Source organism: Lutra lutra, chromosome 2 (assembly GCF_902655055.1).
Source record: "Lutra lutra chromosome 2, mLutLut1.2, whole genome shotgun sequence".
Classification (NCBI taxonomy): domain Eukaryota; kingdom Metazoa; phylum Chordata; class Mammalia; order Carnivora; family Mustelidae; genus Lutra; species Lutra lutra.
The window spans coordinates 84,429,266-84,448,042 of NC_062279.1; the positions used below are offsets into that span (position 1 = coordinate 84,429,266).

At 38.5% G+C, this 18,777-nt stretch overlaps 1 protein-coding gene across 1 annotated transcript; it reads left to right on the forward strand.

The window, feature by feature from the left end:
• Nucleotides 1-1,789: 1,789 nt before the first annotated feature.
• Nucleotides 1,790-10,045, forward strand: FGA (fibrinogen alpha chain). The gene is made up of 6 exons (XM_047717847.1): nucleotides 1,790-1,942; nucleotides 4,118-4,243; nucleotides 4,733-4,916; nucleotides 6,059-6,204; nucleotides 6,994-8,446; nucleotides 9,173-10,045. The coding sequence occupies exons 1-6, from the start codon at nucleotides 1,889-1,891 to the stop codon at nucleotides 9,880-9,882; spliced, it is 2,673 nt and encodes an 890-aa protein (XP_047573803.1). The 5' UTR covers nucleotides 1,790-1,888; the 3' UTR covers nucleotides 9,883-10,045.
• The last annotated feature ends 8,732 nt before the right edge of the window (nucleotides 10,046-18,777 follow it).

Here is an 18,777-nt window from a genome sequence, read left to right on the forward strand (position 1 = left end):
CCAGAAAGCAAGCAGTGAAGGAGGGTGCTACTTTGTACGCAGCTTTCATCCATTTATAGCAAGCTTTCCATCCCTACAATGCCTGAGGAGGCAGTTGGTCAACTCCACACTCATGTTTTCTTGCTCAGTGAGGGCCCGTGCCTTTTGGGACAACATAAAGACCAATAAAATGCGTCAGTTCTCAAGTCTGTGATCTAGTGAAGCAGATGGACAACACTCCTACAATGGTAAATGCCATGACTGGTACCTGGTCTATAGAAGTATGGAAGGACAAGAGATGGCTTTTAATTGGAGGGATGGAATCAGGTATGATGTAAAGTGTCTAGCAAAGTGCCTGGTACTGGGAAAACACTCAATAAATATTAGCTATTACTGTTATCAGAATTGACTTCATGTAGGAAGAAGAATTTGAGTCAAGGTAGGTTCGCCAGGCAAATTATAAGATGCCCAGTTAAATATGCATTTTGGATAAACAACAAATATTTTTTAGTCTAAGTATGTCCCATATATTGCATGGGACATACTTAGACTAAAATATATTTGTTGTTTATCCAAAATGCAAATTTAACTGGGCACCCTGGTTTTTTGTTTGCTAGATCTAGACAAGGAAAATTTTCATATGAAGATGAAGAGCAGGGAAAGTAAACTGGCATGTCCAAAGGTACAGACACCGAAAAGAAATGGTATTTTTCATGGCACTTTCTGTTCTCTAATAAATGTTAACATTTACTGAGTATTTACTATGTGGCAATCACTGATCTGAGGGCTTTAGATGGATTAACTCATTTACTCTTCATAAAAACATGTAATTTTTCCAAAAGCCAGATTTGGGAAGTGGTGTACCTGAGATTATGAACCTAAAATGCTTGGCTCCAGGGGCTACTGTCTTAACAATTTTGGGTAGAGGAAAAGAATTTGTTCAGGTAATGTCAAGAAAGACTTCAGGGTCAGCCTATCACCACAGTCATTTTTTTAAAGAGTTATTTCTTTATTTAAGAGTTTAGGGGCGCCTGGGTGCCTCAGTGGGTTAAGCCTCTGCCTTCGGCTCAGGTCATGATCTCAGGGTCCTGGGATTGAGTCCCATATGGGGGGTCTCTGCTCAGCAGGGAGCCTGTTTCCCCCTCTCTCTCTGCCTGCCTCTCTGCCTACTTGTGATCTCTTTCTGTCAAATAAATAAATAAAATCTTTTAAAAAAATAAAAAAAAGAGAGTTTATTTATTTATTTATTTATTTAGAGGGAGAGTGAGCAGGCAGGGGGGAGAGGTAGACAGAGAGGGAGAAGTAGACTCCCCACTGAGTGGGGGACCCTTCACCCCCACCCAGAAGAAGCAGGACTCCATCCCAGGACAAGTGGTGGTCTTGAGCAACTTGAGCGGACTTGAGTGGAAATCAAGAGTGCAACACTCAGCCTACTGAGCCACCCAGGTGCCCCCACCACAGTCATTTTTTAAAAGTCCTGCGCTCCAACCATAATTCCTATATGAAGTGCAATATCATTTGATAAATCCGTTTGCAGTGGGCTGCTGCCAGCCTGCCTCAGCCTCTCTCCATATTGTCCCAAGTACTCAAGCAGAGGTCTGTCTTCCTGTGTTTTGCCTTTTCTAAAGTCATCCTGTTCCTGAAATGTGAGATCATCCTGGAATTGCTGCTGCCTTTGCAACAGCTTATCGAAAGCAAACAAGCTTGGGGGAATTGAGCAAGAACTTCTGGGACACCAACCTGAAAAAGAAGCAAGGGTTGGAGAGCACAGATTGACTGTCTGCACAGGACAAAGATAATGATTAATCAAACCTCCTTGCAAATTTAAATAGGCTAGGCACTAGGAGTGGAGGCAGTCTTGCTCTCTTTGAGCTGGAGTGCTCAAGAGCCAGCTCCAGCCTTCGAAAAGATGTTTTCTGTGAAGATCTTTTGCCTGGTCCTGAGTGTGGTGGGCACGGTCTGGGTATGGTCGCCTTTATTTTCTCTTCTTGCTTTGTCTCTAGTGTTGAGTGAATCTTATCTATGTCCTCACACACTGTGAGGTTTATAAGCTCTAGGCCCCGGAGGCAAGTTCCTAGATGAGCCTGACACAGCACAAGTAAAAGGGACACTTAGCTGGACAAAAGTATAGAAATTCACAGGGAAAGCTTTGGCATCTGTGTTTCAGCCTTAGAACATTGTTTGTTTTACAGGAAGAAATCTCTACCATCTTTGTTCCAATAAAGCCTCGGAGTAGTTCATGCTAGTTAACGAAACAAAACATTCTTTTGCTAAGAATTTTAAAAAACTCATTATTAATTTATTGCTAGTTGTCCATAATACACAGAACAGTGGCTTAATGTAGTTTTTCTGAATGGTTGTTTTTGTGTGTGTGTGTGTGTTTTTAAAGAAAAGCAAATTAGTTGTCTTTAAAACATATAGCATAATATATTTTATTACATATTACATAGTCAGGAGAGATTAATTGAGAAGGCAATATTCTTTTTGGGAAGTAATCTTTTTTTTTAAAGATTTTATTTATTTATTTGAGAGAGAGAGAGTGAGAGAGAGCATGAGAGGGGAGAAGGTCAGAGGGAGAAGCAGACTCCCCACGAGACGAAGCTGGGAGCCAAATGCGGGAATGGATCCTAGGACTCTGGGATCATCACCTGAGCCGAAGGCAGTTGCTTAACCAACTGAGCCACCCAGGCAACCAGGAAGTAATCTTTTAAAATAATTACTAAATATTGCAACAGTTTCTAAAGTCTGACTCCAGAGGCCTATGGAAAGGAGACGGACTTCATTCAACAGGCTTTTGAAACACTTAGATCTTATAAAACATGACACATATGTTTAAGAAACTCAGTTACTTTCAGGCTATGAATTATTCCAATTTATTTCTTTCCCTTCACCACTCATAAGCCCTACTACTAGAGCAAAAAAGCTAAAGAGGGTTTCTAACTTACTTTTCTTCTTTAGAATAAACTAATAAGTAAAAAAAGTTTTATGGAAAATAAGACTAACATTATTTGCTAACTATTTGGATAATGCATAAGTTTTCAGTAAATATTTAGCTTTTGTCTGTTTTTATTGTTGTGCCATTTTATTCTGAAATATGTTAGAATTCATAATTTTATTTCATATTTCATATTATTTCATAATTCATATTTTATTTCTTAAAGAGATTGTACTTATTCTTTTAAATAAACTGCCCTTGATTGCTTGAATAATAACTGCCCTTGAAGATTGTTATTATCATTAGGGTACTTTTTTTTTAAGAGACAGCAAATATTAGCTAATTATAAGAATAAACTATCCAAGGAAGCTTCTGAAGGCTCAGTTCGTAAAGCATGCGACTCCTGATCTTGAGGTTGTGATTTTGAGCCGCATACTGGGCACAGAGATTACTTAAAAAAATAATAATAATAAACTATCTGAGATTAAAATAGTCATAGCAAAATCTCTGTAAGTTAGTAGTACAAAATAAAAATAGCTAAAACTTAAAACCCATCTTGATTTATTAGGATACAAAGTCTTGTTGGAAGACTATTTTTTATGTCCTATTTCACTTCCTAGGTCACAATAGAAATTTTTAAAATAATCTGTATTTCTAATTAGAAGGTGTTCAAAAAAAGTTGTCAGTCATGGATCATTATTTTGCTGTCTACTCTTTTGCATTGTAAATAAGAGGAAATTATTATGTGAGTGAATAACCTCAAAAGCATTTCCCAGTCTGATCTGGCCACATTTGTGCCCTTGATGTACTTGCTCAAATTATGGACCCATCAGATCAGATTAGAAACTTGAAGGAGGGAGAAATTAAGCTAACATAGTATAGGTTTTTTCCTACTGAAACAGAAATTACAAGAGAAAGAACTCTGACTTTTGCAATTACTTTTCTATCTCCAGACATTACTGAAAATGAAAAGGTAAATTTTAAAATGTGTATACCTTATCTCCTTTAACTCGTACAACTCCATAAAATACCTATTAGGATTTTCAGTCAAAATGTCAGAAAGCTGAAGCTTGCAGAGGCCCCAAAGCTGGGGCTCTTAATCTCTGTGAGAGCTCTCCCTTTCCTTGGGGTTTGCAGGTATGCCTGTATCTTCTTATCCACCTAATGTTGTTCTGTTTTTTGTGTTAAAATGAATCCATAAAGACCACCGATGTCAAGGAAAGTGAATTTATAGCCGAAGGAGCAGTTGCACGTGGCCCAAGAATTGTGGAAAGACAGCAATCTACCTGCAAGGAGACAGACTGGCCCTTCTGCGCTGATGAAGACTGGGTGAGCAGCGGGAGGAGGGGCAGAGGGAATGGGAGAATCCTTCCCCGTGGTGCTAGAATTGTGCAAGGGCTGACCCAGTAGGTCAAGAAAACTCTTCCAATAGGAATAATCTAATAACTCATTACATGTCAAAATCAAGAAGACAAATGGAAAGCAACCTCACCCTGAGAGCACTATTTAAATTACCTCCCAAACTCTGGGTCATTAGTGAGATTAATAGTTTGGATTTTAGTTGCATGTTCAGATAAATCCCAGAAACCTGAGTGTTATAGCCTCAAGATTTGGTGGGGCTTAATTTATGGTTAAGTGGACCTGTGTTACAAAATTTCTCTATGACTTCTAACTGGTCCTCTCAAACTACTCTTAAGTCAATAGATGATCTGAGGATATTGGAGGAGGGAGGGACAGTGGGGGCTGCATGGAAACCTTCAAAATTGTACTATATCCAAGATAAAGACTTTTAATATACTTTTTCCTCTTCACTTCCAGAACTACAAATGCCCTTCTGGCTGCAGGATGAAAGGGTTAATCGATGAAGTCAATCAAGATTTTACAAACAGAATAAATAAGCTCAGAAATTCACTATTTGACTATCAGAAGAACAATAAGGACTCCAGTTCATTGACAGGGAATATAATGGAACTTGTGAGAGGGGATTTTGCCAGCGCTAACAGTAAGCATTACATATTTGGTACTTTGACTTTATAGCGCACAACAAAACAACAAAGGCCCTAAATAAACATGCTGTCTTCTTATAGCAACTTCCAATTTTATTCCACAGTACTTAAGATAGAAACACATGCCTTTAGGATGTCCCTGAATTTTAAGGAGGGGATTGCTTTTTATAAAAGTAACATTAAAAAGTTTGGGGCTTAGAATTGTTTAATGTCACAAAGTAAGTCAGAATTTTGTATTGAAGACTAGAATTTAAGTGTGTTCTTCTTTTAAGAGTGTATACTGAAAAGAAGATGAGCATAACCTTTTGAGGAGGTAGTGTTTCTGTCTTACAGAGGAGGGGGGAAACAGAGATCAAGAGACTTACCCAAAGACACACAGCTATTTCACGTGATGGATTAAGAGTTCCTTCCACAGACTCCACCAAGCTGTTTCTGTTTTGTTTTGTTCTGTTTTTCCATTTAAAATATAGAGCTATGTTCTCTATTTCTCATAGGACTATGACTAAGCCTCATTAGGACTAGGAAACATCGGATTTACTCTGGGCATGGGAAGCACGTTTAGGGAGGCCCTATTTCCTGAAGCCTGCTTTGACTCTATATCTTTAGGAGATACTTAACTAATGTAAAGTCAACAGTACAACAGTAATAGCAAGTGAGTGATCCTGTTGACAAAAACAAAAAACAAAACAAAAAAACCCCACAAAAAACACCTTAGGAATAATTTCAAAAATATACGTAGGAAAGAAAGCTTTTCTGTATGAAAATTCAAGAATATGTTTAAGTATGTTAACACATTGTTTAAATTATGTTTAAGTCCCTTGGTTAAGGAAATGATGAAATAATTGAAATGTGATCGAATTTAATCTCCTGATTATAACTTTAAAATTCCAAAGACATTTCTTCTGCATTTATTTAGATTACTAATAGCTAGTAGAGCATCTTAACTGACAGCTATGGGTGACTAAAGGACACGACACTGTCCAAACATCGAATGCCTAATAGATTTGGAACTCATAAATAAAATGTCCAGAGAACGAATTGCTATTAAAAGGAAACAGATGTTTATAAGTAAATTTCTTTCTTTTGCTGGCTATGAAAGCAAGTCACTTAGCAGCTCCTTCACTCTCGCTTTTTTCAGATAATGATAATACATATAGCCAAGTGACAGAAGATCTGAGAAGCAAAATTGAGATCCTGAGGCGCAAAGTCATAGAACAAGTACAGCAAATCCGCCTTCTACAGAAAAATGTCAGGGATCAGCTGGTAGATATGAAACGACTGGAGGTAAGTGAGTGTTTGACTTTGACACCAGATTTCCTTGTTTTTGAATAGCAGGAAAAGGAAGGCAACAGTCATTCACTAAAGACATACTATATGTAGAGCAAAACGTTATATCCATTATCCACCTACAGAGGAGGTATTTTTTACCCCCACTCTACAAATGAAGAAGAAAAGTTCAATGATATTAAGCAAACTTTCCAAGGATACATAGTAAATTTCAAAAGCAAATATTAAGTTCCTGCTTGTCTTATTCAAGCTCTGACACCACTGTGCCTCTGGATCTTCAATTTCAGTCTCACTAAGAGTCAAGTCATCAGTGTTTCCTTTTGGAGGGAATAGCATCTTACTGATATGTTTTAAGACTAAGATGAATTCAAATAGCTCCTACTTCTTCTCCAGGCTAACCTTAAAATACCTCACATCTCTTCCACTGAGGGTATGACATAAATGAAAAATAGAGTACTGGGAGCACCTGGGTGGCTCAGGGGGTTAGAGCCTCTGCCTTAGGCTCGGGTCGTGGTCCTAGGGTCCTGGGATGGAGCCCGCGTTGGGGGTCTCTGCTCGGCGGGGAGCCTGCTTCCCCCTATCTCTCTGCCTGCCTCTCTGCCTGCTTGTGATCTCTGTCAAATAAATAAATAAATACATCTTTAAAAAAAGTAGAGTATTGGTTGGTAGGTCTCCACCTCAAAGAAATGAATCTAGTTTCCGAAAAATAAATTAAGTGCTTAGAAATGAACAGGCATGACTTCTTTATATCAACCTCTTTTCTTTCTCTTTCTCCCCCTCTCTTAGGTGGACATTGATATTAAGATCCGATCTTGTCAAGGGTCATGCAGTAGGGCTTTAGAACGTAGGACAGATCTAAAGTACTATGAAGATCAACAGAAGCAACTTGAACAAGTCATTGCCAAAGACTTACTTCCACCTAAAAGCAGACAACAATTACCACAGCTGAAAATGAGCAGAGCTCCAAATACGCTTCCTGGGGACTTCAAGAGCCAGCTTAAGAATGCCCCTCCAGAGTGGAGGGCACTCATGGAAATGCAACAGATGAAAATAGCATTTGAGGGGTCTGGTAGAGATGGGAATACCCGAGGAGACACTGCATCTCATGGAACAGGATCAGTGCCTGAAAACCCCAGGAACCCTGGGAGCTCCACACCAGGAAGTTCTGGCACTTGGAACCCTGGGAGCTCCACACCAGGAAGTTCTGGCACTTGGAACCCCGGGAGCTCCACACCAGGAAGTTCTGGCACTTGGAACCCTGGGAGCTCTGGACCTGGAAGTTCTGGCACTTGGAACCCTGGGAGCTCTGGACCTGGAAGTTCTGGCACTTGGAACTCTGGCAGCTCCACGCCGGAAAGTTCTGGCACTTGGAACCCTGGGAGCACCGGGCCTGGCAGTGATGGCAGTTGGAGCTCTGGGAGCACTGGGACGACCAGCAGCAGCTCTTGGAGCTCTGGGAGCTCTGTGAGCACTGGCTCTTGGAATGCTGGGAGCACTGGTACTGGCAGTACTGGTCCTTGGAGCCCTGGAAGTTCTGAGTCTGGAAGCTTTAGGCCAGATAGTGTAGGGCATGGGAACTCCAGGCCTACCAACCCAGACTGGGGCAAATTTGAAGAGGTGTCAGGAAGTGTAACTCCAGGGACAAAGAAAGAGTTCCACACAGGTAAACTGGTCACTTCTAAAGGAGATAAAGAGCTTCTTATTGGTAGTGAGAGGGTCACCTCTGGAAGCGGTACCACCACTCGTCATTCATGCTCTAAAACTGTTACTAAGACTGTTATAGGTCCTGATGGTCGCAAAGAAGTGACCAAAGAAGTGGTAAACTCTGAAGATGGTTCTGACTGTGGTGATTTACCCCATTCTTTTGCTGGTAACCTAGATGATCTCCATTCTAGGCACCCTGATCTGGAGAGTTTCTTTGGCACTTCCTCAACTAGAAACATATTTCCAGGTGGGCTTTCACCCTCACACAGAGAGTCTGATAGTAGGACCCATGCTTTGGACTCAGAATCGGACATATTCACACACTTCAGGGTACCTGAGTTCCCTTCCAGTGGTAAAACTTCAAGTCACAGCAAACAATTTTCAAGCAGTAGTACAACTTTCAACAGAGGAGACTCCGTGTTTGAAAGCAAGAGCTATAAAGTGGCAGGTGAGGCCGGAACTGAAGAGGAACATGAAACCCTCAAGGGAGGATATACCACCAAAAGAGGCCATGCTAAAGTTCGCTCTGCCAGAGGTATCCACACTTCACCTTTGGGGAAGCCTTCCCTCATCCCCTAGACTAAGTTCACTATTCTTGCAATGCCTCCCCTAGCGCCTTGAACCTCTTTCCTAGCCCTCTATTACACTTTCCAGAAATTATACCTTTTTTTGTGTGTGTTTGGGCACTAGACTGTAAGTTCCATGAGGGCGGGGACTTTGTCTCTCATGTTCATCTCTGTATTCCTAAATGCCTAACAGTGCAGAGAATCATCACTCAATAAACACGTGTTAAATGAATGAATGAATCCCTCTGAAACTCGATTTAAAGTTTGTTTAACCAAATTCTTTCACCACTCAAAATGTGTGCTCTTGGAATTGCCACCCAACTTATTAATCATATTTTTAGTGTGTGTCTCAGTTGACATTTAGATCAGGTTAAAAACAAGTTACATTAGCACTAAGTGATGCTTAGATATCTTTGCTGGTTACTTGCTGTTGTCAGTACACTGCAAGTAAAATTTCAAATCCATTGAGGAAAATCCCCTCTGTGATTTGTAGGTATAAATGTCACTCACTTACATAAGTTTCAACCCAGTGTAAGTGCACTCTTTCCCCATGGAGGGAGGGAAGGAAGGAAGGATGGATGAAAGGAAAAAAGGAAAAGGAAGCCAGTATCTGCCTTCCTTTAACCTGGGCCATGCCTATCTTTGTAAAGTTAAATGAGAATAACTTCTTCCAACCAGCTTAATTTTTTTTTTAGACTGTGATGATGTCCTCCAAACACATCCTTCAGGTGCCCAAAGTGGTATTTTCAATATCAAGCTACCGGGATCCAGTAAGATTTTTTCTGTTTATTGTGATCAAGAGACCAGTTTGGGAGGATGGCTTTTGATCCAGCAAAGAATGGATGGATCAGTGAATTTTAACCGGACCTGGCAAGACTACAAGAAAGGTTTCGGCAACCTGGATGACAAGGGGGAAGGAGAATTCTGGCTAGGCAATGAATACCTCCACTTACTAACTCTGAGGGGCTCTGTCCTTCGGGTTGAATTAGAGGACTGGGCTGGAAACCAGGCTTATGCAGAATATCACTTGAGGGTAGGCTCTGAGGCAGAAGGCTATACCCTGCAGGTCTCTTCCTATGAGGGCACAGCAGGTGATGCTTTGATTGAGGGCTCTGCAGAGGAAGGAGCAGAGTATACGTCACACGCGGACATGCAGTTCAGCACCTATGACAGGGACAGAGACCCGTGGGAAGAGAACTGCGCAGAAGTCTACGGAGGAGGCTGGTGGTACAACAGCTGTCAAGCGGCCAATCTCAATGGCATCTACTATCCTGGGGGCTCCTATGATCCAAGGAACAATAGTCCTTATGAGATTGAGAATGGAGTGGTCTGGGTCCCCTTCAGGGGTGCGGATTATTCCCTCAGGGCTGTTCGCATGAAAATCCGGCCCCTGGTGACCCAATAGAACTGGAAGGAGAGTAATCTGCTTTTTTTGTTTAGTGAAATAGAGGGAAAAATGAGGAAGATAAAGAAGTTAAGATTTTTTACAATCTACTAAGAAATTCATGGGTGCTATTTTATTATTCTTTGTACTGTATCTAGATGTAACTGAGACATATTACTGCTTTAAAAAATAAAATTATGTTAGTTTTTTTCTGAAAGTAGCTCTCTGGGTTTTCAAATTTCTATAAGGCTACACCGAGGAACATTCAGTACAACCAGGAAGAAGGAGTCCAACTGATGCTCCTCTCTATAACCCTTATGGGTGTTGTTTTGAACACTTCTCTCCCCACACCACTCAAAGTCATAAAGCCATTGTAAAAAGTTTTTCATCCATTTTGTTTGAATGGGTTGAAGCCAATGTTTTTAGAGATTTTTTTAAAGATTTTATTTATTTATTTGACAGAGAGAGATCACAAGTAGATGGAGAGGCAGGCAGAGAGAGAGAGAGAGAGAGGGAAGCAGGCTCCCTGCAGAGCAGAGAGCCCGATGAGGAACTCGATCCCTGGACCCTGAGATCATGACCTGAGCTGAAGGCAGTGGCCTAACCCACTGAGCCACATAGGCGCCCTTTTGTTTAGAGATTTTATTTATTTATTTGACACACACACACACACACACACACACACACACACACACACACAGAGAAAGAAACAGTAAGAGAGAGAACACAAGCAGGAGAAGTGGGGGAGGGAGAAGCAGGCTTCCCTGAGTAGGGAGCCCTGATGCAGGACTCTGGGATCATGATCTGAGCCTAACGCAGATGCTTAATGACTAAGCCACCCAGGTACCCCTGAAGCAAGTATTTTAAGTTACAGATCACTGAATTGAACGATGGCTAGCCTTCGTAGAGGAACTTAACAAATTACAAAGTACATCCATCTCTTCAGTTAGCAAGCAAATCCAGGAAGGCAGGAGGAGCATTCTTTCCAAATAGAAAGAGAAATCTGTTCCTTAATTTTTCAGTGAAGACCACAATGCACAATTAATTTTTTCCCCAGTTTGATGAATTTCCTTCAAAAACACATGGCAGGAAAAAAATGCATTTAAAATCCTTTAAATATTTTCAAGTATTCAAAAAACACAGCTAGTATGTATTGAATTCATAAATTCAATATATTTACATTGATCAATATTTTATTTGATGTATGTTGCATCTCTGACGTTGGCTCCTGTCCCTAATTTTTAACTCATATTTCTTGTTAGTGAGAACTACCTGCTATTGACACTTGAAAACGTATTAAAATAGATTAAAATAGTCCAACCACACTGGGCTCCTGGTACATCGTTCTCATTTTCATGGTCTTCACCCCAGTTTAACTGCATCCTTTATCCTAGAGAAGAAAAAAAGAAGGAAGCAAGCAGGCCGCCTAGGGATAGAGGCCAGAGCTGGCGGGGCAGAGAAGAAGATGGACTTGCAAATGAGTCACATAGGAAGCCCCAGCATTCTTGCATTTCCTTATGTGCAACTGAAAATCCTTGATAGGTTTGCCTGGGTGGCTCAATAGATTAAGCCTCTGCCTTCAGCTCAGGTCCTGATCCTGGGGTCCTGCTCGGCAGGGAGCCTGCTTCTCCCTCTGCCTGCTGCTCCCCTTGCTTGTACTCTCTTTCTCTCATAAATAAATAAATAAATAAATAAATAAATAAATAAATAAATAAAATCTTTAAAAAAAATTAAAATCCTTGAAACAAATACATCTCCAAATCTTTGAATAGCTGGATAAGAACTTCAGAATTAACAGAAGTTTCATTTATTTCAGGCCTGGGAATTAATTCCATGTTATCTCTATGCCTGCCCCATTTACTACTCACACATATGCCTCCACAGAATTTGAGTTGGGAGTAGGAATATTTTACTTTCCAGAGTGTCACACCATTAGGGACAGAGTTGGATCCCCAAATGAAAGTGACTTGGAATGTGAAAGGCCATTCATCTCTCATTTATGTTGAAGGCTTTGAGTCTCTTGGCAAAGAATGGGTAACCTCTTTTCATTTAATAAACAGAAGCCAATATTAACAGGATCGTGATCATTGGAGATATATTTTTGGTGTCTATCGCAAGAAGAGACACCAAACATCTCTTTTTTTACATTTTACCTTTAACCTGTTGCTTTATTTCCCTTATTCTTGAAATTAAATATTAATTTAGCTTCTCTGACTCTCATTCCTGATGGAAGCCCACTTTAATTTGAGTTTCATTTGGTTACTACTGTCTTGAAATTTCTCTTTTTAAAGTCAAGAAAAAAAAAAGTCAACAAGAACTTCATAGTTCTAAATTTCATTCAGGCCTCCTCCTGCTTGACTTCTTTTAAAATCTGGCTGCTTTGGTTCCCACCCTACCTCTTCAATCTGCATTTTTTTCTTGGTTTTTAGTAGACTATTCTCATTTGTCTCACCTTTTTTGGTCTTTTTAACTGGCAGTGCCTTCTTAAATGGCTCCTTAAGTGTAGGGGTTTCTCATTATAGTAACATTAGTACTCATTTTTATCAGTTGGGATGAGGTTTGATGCATGTGCCTTAAATAAGGTAGAAACTTATTTCTTGTTCATAAGAAGTCTATAGTAATATGTCCTCTTAGTGTCTTCCAGAAACCAGCATCCTAGTAAAAGGCTTTCATCTTCAGGTTTACCTCGTTCTATCAAACACCATGGCCTGTGGCAATCTGGAAGATGGAGGAAAGACAGAAGGGAAATGCAGTATCTTCTCCCTTTTAAGGAACTTTCTGAAATGTTCCATATAGCATTTTTACTTATGTGTCATCAGCCACAGCTTAGTCACATGGACGTACCTAGTTTTCAGAAGAGGTTGTGACACTTTGGCAATACAAGATTAATACAATTCTGTACTAATTAAAATTAGGATTCTATTAATAAGGAGAAGCAGAATGCATGTTGAGGTAGGCAATTAGCAGTCTTAGCCAGACCATCCTTTCTCACTCTATAAGTGAGTATATTTTCTCCTTGGTTGATTTGACAATCACCGTAGCTTCAATGACCATCAATAGGTTGGTGATAGCCTAATCTAAAACTTTGGCCCCGACCTTCATATCAATGTTTTCAATTCATACTGAACACATCCATTTAGGTCTCTCTCATTAGCCTAAGATTGAGCTAATTACCTTCTTATCAAAACCTATTGCATCTTCTATGTTTCTTATCCCAGTCAGAGGCATCATTAGCCTCTAGTTTCCTAATCTAGAAAATTTGGGGTCCTTCTCAGCTTCTACTTTTTTCTTTAATTCTCATGTCCAATCTCTCTCTAAACCCTCTTCTACATTAATTCTTGGGGCACCCATTCTTGGGGCACCTGGGTGGCTCAGTGGGTTAAGCATCTGTCTTCAGTTCAGGTCATGATCCCAGGGTCCTGGGATCAAGTCCTGCATCAGGCTCTCTGCTCAGCAGGAGACACTGCTTCTCCTTCTGCCTGCTGTTCTCTTTCTCTCTGTTTGTGTCAAATAAATAAAATCTTTTTTTTTAAAATGGCCATTCTGGGGTGCCTGGGTGGCTCAGTGGGTTAAAGCCTCTGCCTTTGGCTCAGGTCATGATCTCAGGGTCCTGGGATTGAGCCCCGCATCGGGACTTCTGCTAGGCAGGGAGCCTGCTTCTTCCTCAGCCTCTGCCTGTCTCTCTGCCTATTTGTGATCTCTGTCTGTCAAATAAATAAATTTTAAAAAAATAAAATAAAAATGGTCATTCTTATAGCACTTTTATGTTCTTATGATATCTTGAGTTAATTTTTTCCAGTTTCGGCTCTTTAACAGTTTCTTAGTCTCCCCCTTTACAACCATTCTTTTGCACATTTATTCTCCAGAAAGTTACCTTTTAAAAGATTAAGCAATGATGTCTTTCTCCTACTTAAGGCCTATTTGACATTGAATTAAAACTTTGTAGCTTTGCACATAATCTCTTTCACAAATCGGTCCCTTTCTAATGTTTACAGTCATTCGCTGCCTTTGGATTGCACTGGATTTTCACTAGTATCAGAAATCCAGAGCCTTTAATTAGTTTGTGCTTTTACCTGTACTGCCTAGAAGAGTCCCCTTCGTCCTTGAAGATACCACTCCAGGGTGTTCCTTCTGTAAACCCTTCCCTAATTCCCACCATAGGACATAGCACCAGGAATTTTTCTCTGGGCTCTCAGAGTTCTTGTTTCTATCCCCAAAATAACAGTGGATCCCTATCTCTAACATAGTTGTTTATGTCATTGGGTGTATTCCTTTAGGCCAGAACTCAGTTACATGGTATTTCCTGCCCTACATAAGAATGTCTTACCTACCGCAGAATTCTACAGGTAAGTTTTAAAAGTTTCTTCAAATATTTTTATTTTTTTATTTTATTTATTTAACCTATAATTTATTTTAACATGTTACAGAGAAGGCCTACTTTTATTTTCTTGTGGATGGATATCCAGTTAGGCTGGGATCAGCTATTAAAGTATCCTTTGCCAGTGGAATCAAAATGCCAATTTTGTTGAATAAAACAGATCTATACATACGCTCTCTCCTGTGCTTATATAACTTTGTTCATCTTTAAAGTATAGCTTTTCAGTGGACTATTCTCCCTCTTACCCTCCATTTTTTTTCTTTTTTTTTTTTAAGACAAAAAAAATTTTCCTTTCAGTTTTTACTTCCTTTGTTCTAGGGGCTTTGGAAAGGTCTTTCTTAATTTTGAATTAGTTAGTTTTTTGGGGGTTTAGGGTGAGTCCTCTTTCTTTTTTCTATAACATTGACCTAATGGGGAATTAGTGAGTCATCTTTTAATTATTAATTTCCAAGTATATCATTATATAATGTCCTTTTTAAAAAACGTATTTCATGCTTTTGGAAATGAATTTTGCCTTGTCAAATATTGATAGTGTCATCACTTCCAATTTCTTTTTCTTTGCGCTTACCTATATATCTTTACATTCACTTTGTTTAGAAGCCTTTCCTGAAATAATAGGTGAATTTTGAAATACATTTTATTTTAAATCTATTTTTTGTTTTATTGTAGTTTCTCCTTTCTTTAACTCTTTTCTCATAGTTCTTTCACTTTTAAACTATACTTCTTTCTTAATTTAGGAGATGTTCTTATAAATAATGAACTTTTTAAAAATGACTTTTATTGTATATTTATCTTAAAAATTTTTTTGTTTCTTCTTTCCTTAACTTCTGCTGACTTCCTCATGATGCTTTTCTCCATCTAATGCCATGCCCTCTTATTCTTCAAGTTTTAATTGTGTGTTTTAATTTAATTGGGTTAGACATTTCAGCATAATCCCTCGTTGAATGAACGAATAGGTAAATTAAGTCATAAAATGGACATGAATCTGAAAATTTTGCCACAAAAGCACATGGTTTTTAAATATTTCTGCCAGGGAAGCCTGGGTGCCTTAGCCGTGAAGCGTCTGCCTTCAGCTCAGGTTATGATCCCAGGGTGCTGGGATCGAGTCCTGCATTGGGCTCCCTGCTCAGTGGGAAGCCTGCTTCTCCCTCTCCCACTCACCCTGCTTGTGTTCCCTCTCTCACATCTCTGTCCAACAAATAAATAAAATCTTTAATAAATAAATAAATATTTCTTATTTCTGCCAGAGAGGAAAATGATGAATTTGGGATTTCGATCCTGGATAAGAAATAAAATAAATGTCCAACTGCATTTTAATTTGACATCGAGATGGATGGGTCTTCATCATTTAGCCCATAACTGTCCTTGATGCTGTCCTTCAGGGTGCCATGGTACATGAAGAAAACATGAGGAACTTAATTGCTTTTTTCTTAACTGAAATTACTGTATTTTATTTCTACCACTTCACACATGGTCTAACACAAAGTGATGACCCAATAAGATGTTTGTGAATTAAGGAGTTTAAGTGTTTAGTGGAACTTTAAAGGTCATCTAGTTCAACCTCCTCCTACTAAATGCATAAATCCCTTCTATATCTGTTGATGTCATGTTCGGTTTTTATTAAAAGAGATTATTCACATTTTGATTCATGTGCTCTGTTTACATGTTTACTTTCAGTTTCTGGAAACCCTTTAGAATAAAGTATTACATTTCCAGGAAAAATTATTAGAATACTTTTGATCCATGAGTACTAGAGTTTCTTTAATAAAGATGAGAACATTTTACAGGTTGATTTTTCTAGTGAGAAAATAGTTTAGGAAGGTTAAATAATGCAATGATAAGGAGCACATCTGGGAATGAAGCTCACAGATCTTATATTCTTAGAGGCTCAAGCCCTGTAAGTTCCACACATCATTTATTATGAGTTCTAGGATGATGATACTGTAGTTTTAGATGAATGGAACAGTACAGTTGACTCCTGAACAATCCTGATTTGGACTAAGCAGGTCTACTTATATGCAGATCTTTTACAGTACTGTAAATGTATTTTCTTTTTGTTATTATATTCTTGGTAATATTTTCTTCAGCTTATTTTATTGTAAAAATACAGCATATAACACATATAATATATCAAATATGTGCTAATTGATTGTTTATGCTGTCAGTAAGGGTTTTGGTGAGCGGTAGGCTGTTAGTAATTAAGTTTTTAGGGAGTCAGAAGTTAAACTTGGATTTTTCTATTGTGTGGGGGTCTGGACTACTAACCTCTGCATTGTTCAAGAGTCAACTGTATTACACATACCATTTAATTTTAATTATTTTCCCAGTGTTATTGTTGACCTAATTAAACTCTGTCATGGGTTCTCCTTAGAACCAATAAAACACATTTCCAGTTTAGTTAGCAGACACTAGGGACGTACCTGGTGACTCAGAACAAGGCCCATCCAGGGAACTTCACTAACCTCAAATCGTATCTGGAAAAGTCTGAAAGAATAAGTATATGCAGAAGGCGAAAATCATAAACTAAATATTTTTTATACTTGAGTCAAGTAGTATAACATTTATTGTTTGCTGAAACAGCTTGAGAAGTAGCAAAATCTAGATTTTTGTAGCGATAAATATTATAAATATAAAGCTCATCTAGGTAACAAAATTTACACAGAAACCCCTTTGGGGATATCATATTTTATCTATTTGTTCATATGAGGGTTTTTTTGTTCATATGTTTGTTAATCTATATCCTGTTTTTAATTGAATTTCAAGTGCTCTGTAAATCTTATTTATGGAGAACAATCCTTCATTAACTGGGGATGGGGATGGCAAGGGCCTTAAACATCACAGAAGGGAATAATATGGTGAGGAATTTGCACCTGGAGAAGAGATTCAAATTAATTCTTATACAAAAGCTGGACATTATGTCCTCCATTCCCACATAGTAAAAGCAACTCTTCATCACCATGGAGGCAAGAAAAGATAACACACCAGGTTTGAGCTAAGACATACTCATTTACTAAACGATGGTAAGCCTATTCTTCACCTCTTTGCCGAAGGTGGCTTTGTGCTGGTTGCAACATAGGACTCTGAAAAATATTTGCTAAATTCACCTTTGATTCTGTCTACAATAGGTCTATGACCTCAAGATCAGAGACCTACATAAGCTCTTACAAAACTGCTTAAAAGTATCTCCTTTTGCGAGATAAAGCAAAGGTAGCAAATAATTGGTGAATCTAGGTGAAGGACATAGAGGTATTCATTAAACTGTTCTGGCAATTTCTCGGTTAGACTGGAACTTTTCAAAATAAAAAATTTGAGGGGAAATGACTATAATTCAGTCAAAAAACAAAACAAAAAACTTACTGCCTATCGGCCACAGCTTGGTTGGGAGGAGAGAAAAGGGTATAATGGTTAATACTGGCTCCAGTATAAGCATATGTATAAGCATTTGTATAAGCGTATGACTCTTTGAGTCTAATTACTTAGGAAATAAAATATTTGAATAAATAGAGGGTAATATCATGTTCCTTATTGCTATCCTACATATGTAAAGAATGGTTAAGAATTCATATAAAAGATTATTTATGCTAATAGAAAAGTAGCAGTAGGGAGAGGACATGAAAAGTAACTCTCAAAAGAAGGTAGACAAATGGTCATTTAAAAATCTCTTACTTGCGGGGCGCCTGGGTGGCTCAGTGGGTTAAGCCGCTGCCTTCGGCTCAGGTCATGATCCCAGGTCCTGGGTTCGAGCCCCACATCGGGCTTTCTGCTCAGCAGGGAGCCTGCTTCCTCCTCTCTGTCTGCCTCTCTGTTTACTTGTGATTTCTCTCTGTCAAATAAATAAATAAAATCTTTAAAAAAAAAAAATAAAATAAAAATCTCTTACTTGCACCAGTAATTAAGATGTGACAGTTAAAGCAGCTGTCAAAATTTTAATTACAACATTTAGCATTAGTGAGGGAGAAGATAAATAAAAACAAACAGCTATAATTCTGTCTGTCAAAGGTAAATTGATACCATTTTTTCTGGAGAGTTACTTGGCAATATATATATTTTAAAAACCTTCAGAACGCCAACCACTTTGTCTCCTGCAGATATTCTGCTTCTAAAAATTTACTCTAGAAAGAGTAGATAACAATCTATATTATGCATAATATAGATTTTATATATATATATATGTATATATATATATATATATATATATATATATATACAAAAAAGGTTATGTAGAAGGATACTAACTTCGGTATGATCTTTATTAGAAAAATACCAGAAAAAATCTAAATTTTAAAAAGTGACAGGGACTTGCTTAAAAATTAGAGTACATTCACATGATGGAAAATTATATAGTCATTAAAAAGAATATTATGAAAATAACATTAAAGAAAAATATTAAGTAACATGGAAACATTTCCATGACACCATGTAAAAAATTCAAGTGCTAACACATGTACAGAATCACAAGAAAAACATAAATGGGGATGGGAGCTGCTCTCCTGTTAGTGTTGAAATTATAAACTTTTCTATATTTTTCCCAAAATGTC

Bases quoted from the DNA above. Each gene is read 5' to 3' on its own strand.
- FGA (XM_047717847.1), top strand. From the start codon at position 1,889: ATGTTTTCTGTGAAGATCTTTTGCCTGGTCCTGAGTGTGGTGGGCACG. The intron at 1,943-4,117 runs GTATGGTCGCCT...GAATCCATAAAG, and splicing joins GTGTGGTGGGCACGGTCTGG to ACCACCGATGTCAAGGAAAG. The intron at 8,447-9,172 runs GTATCCACACTT...TTTTTTTTTTAG, and splicing joins TAAAGTTCGCTCTGCCAGAG to ACTGTGATGATGTCCTCCAA.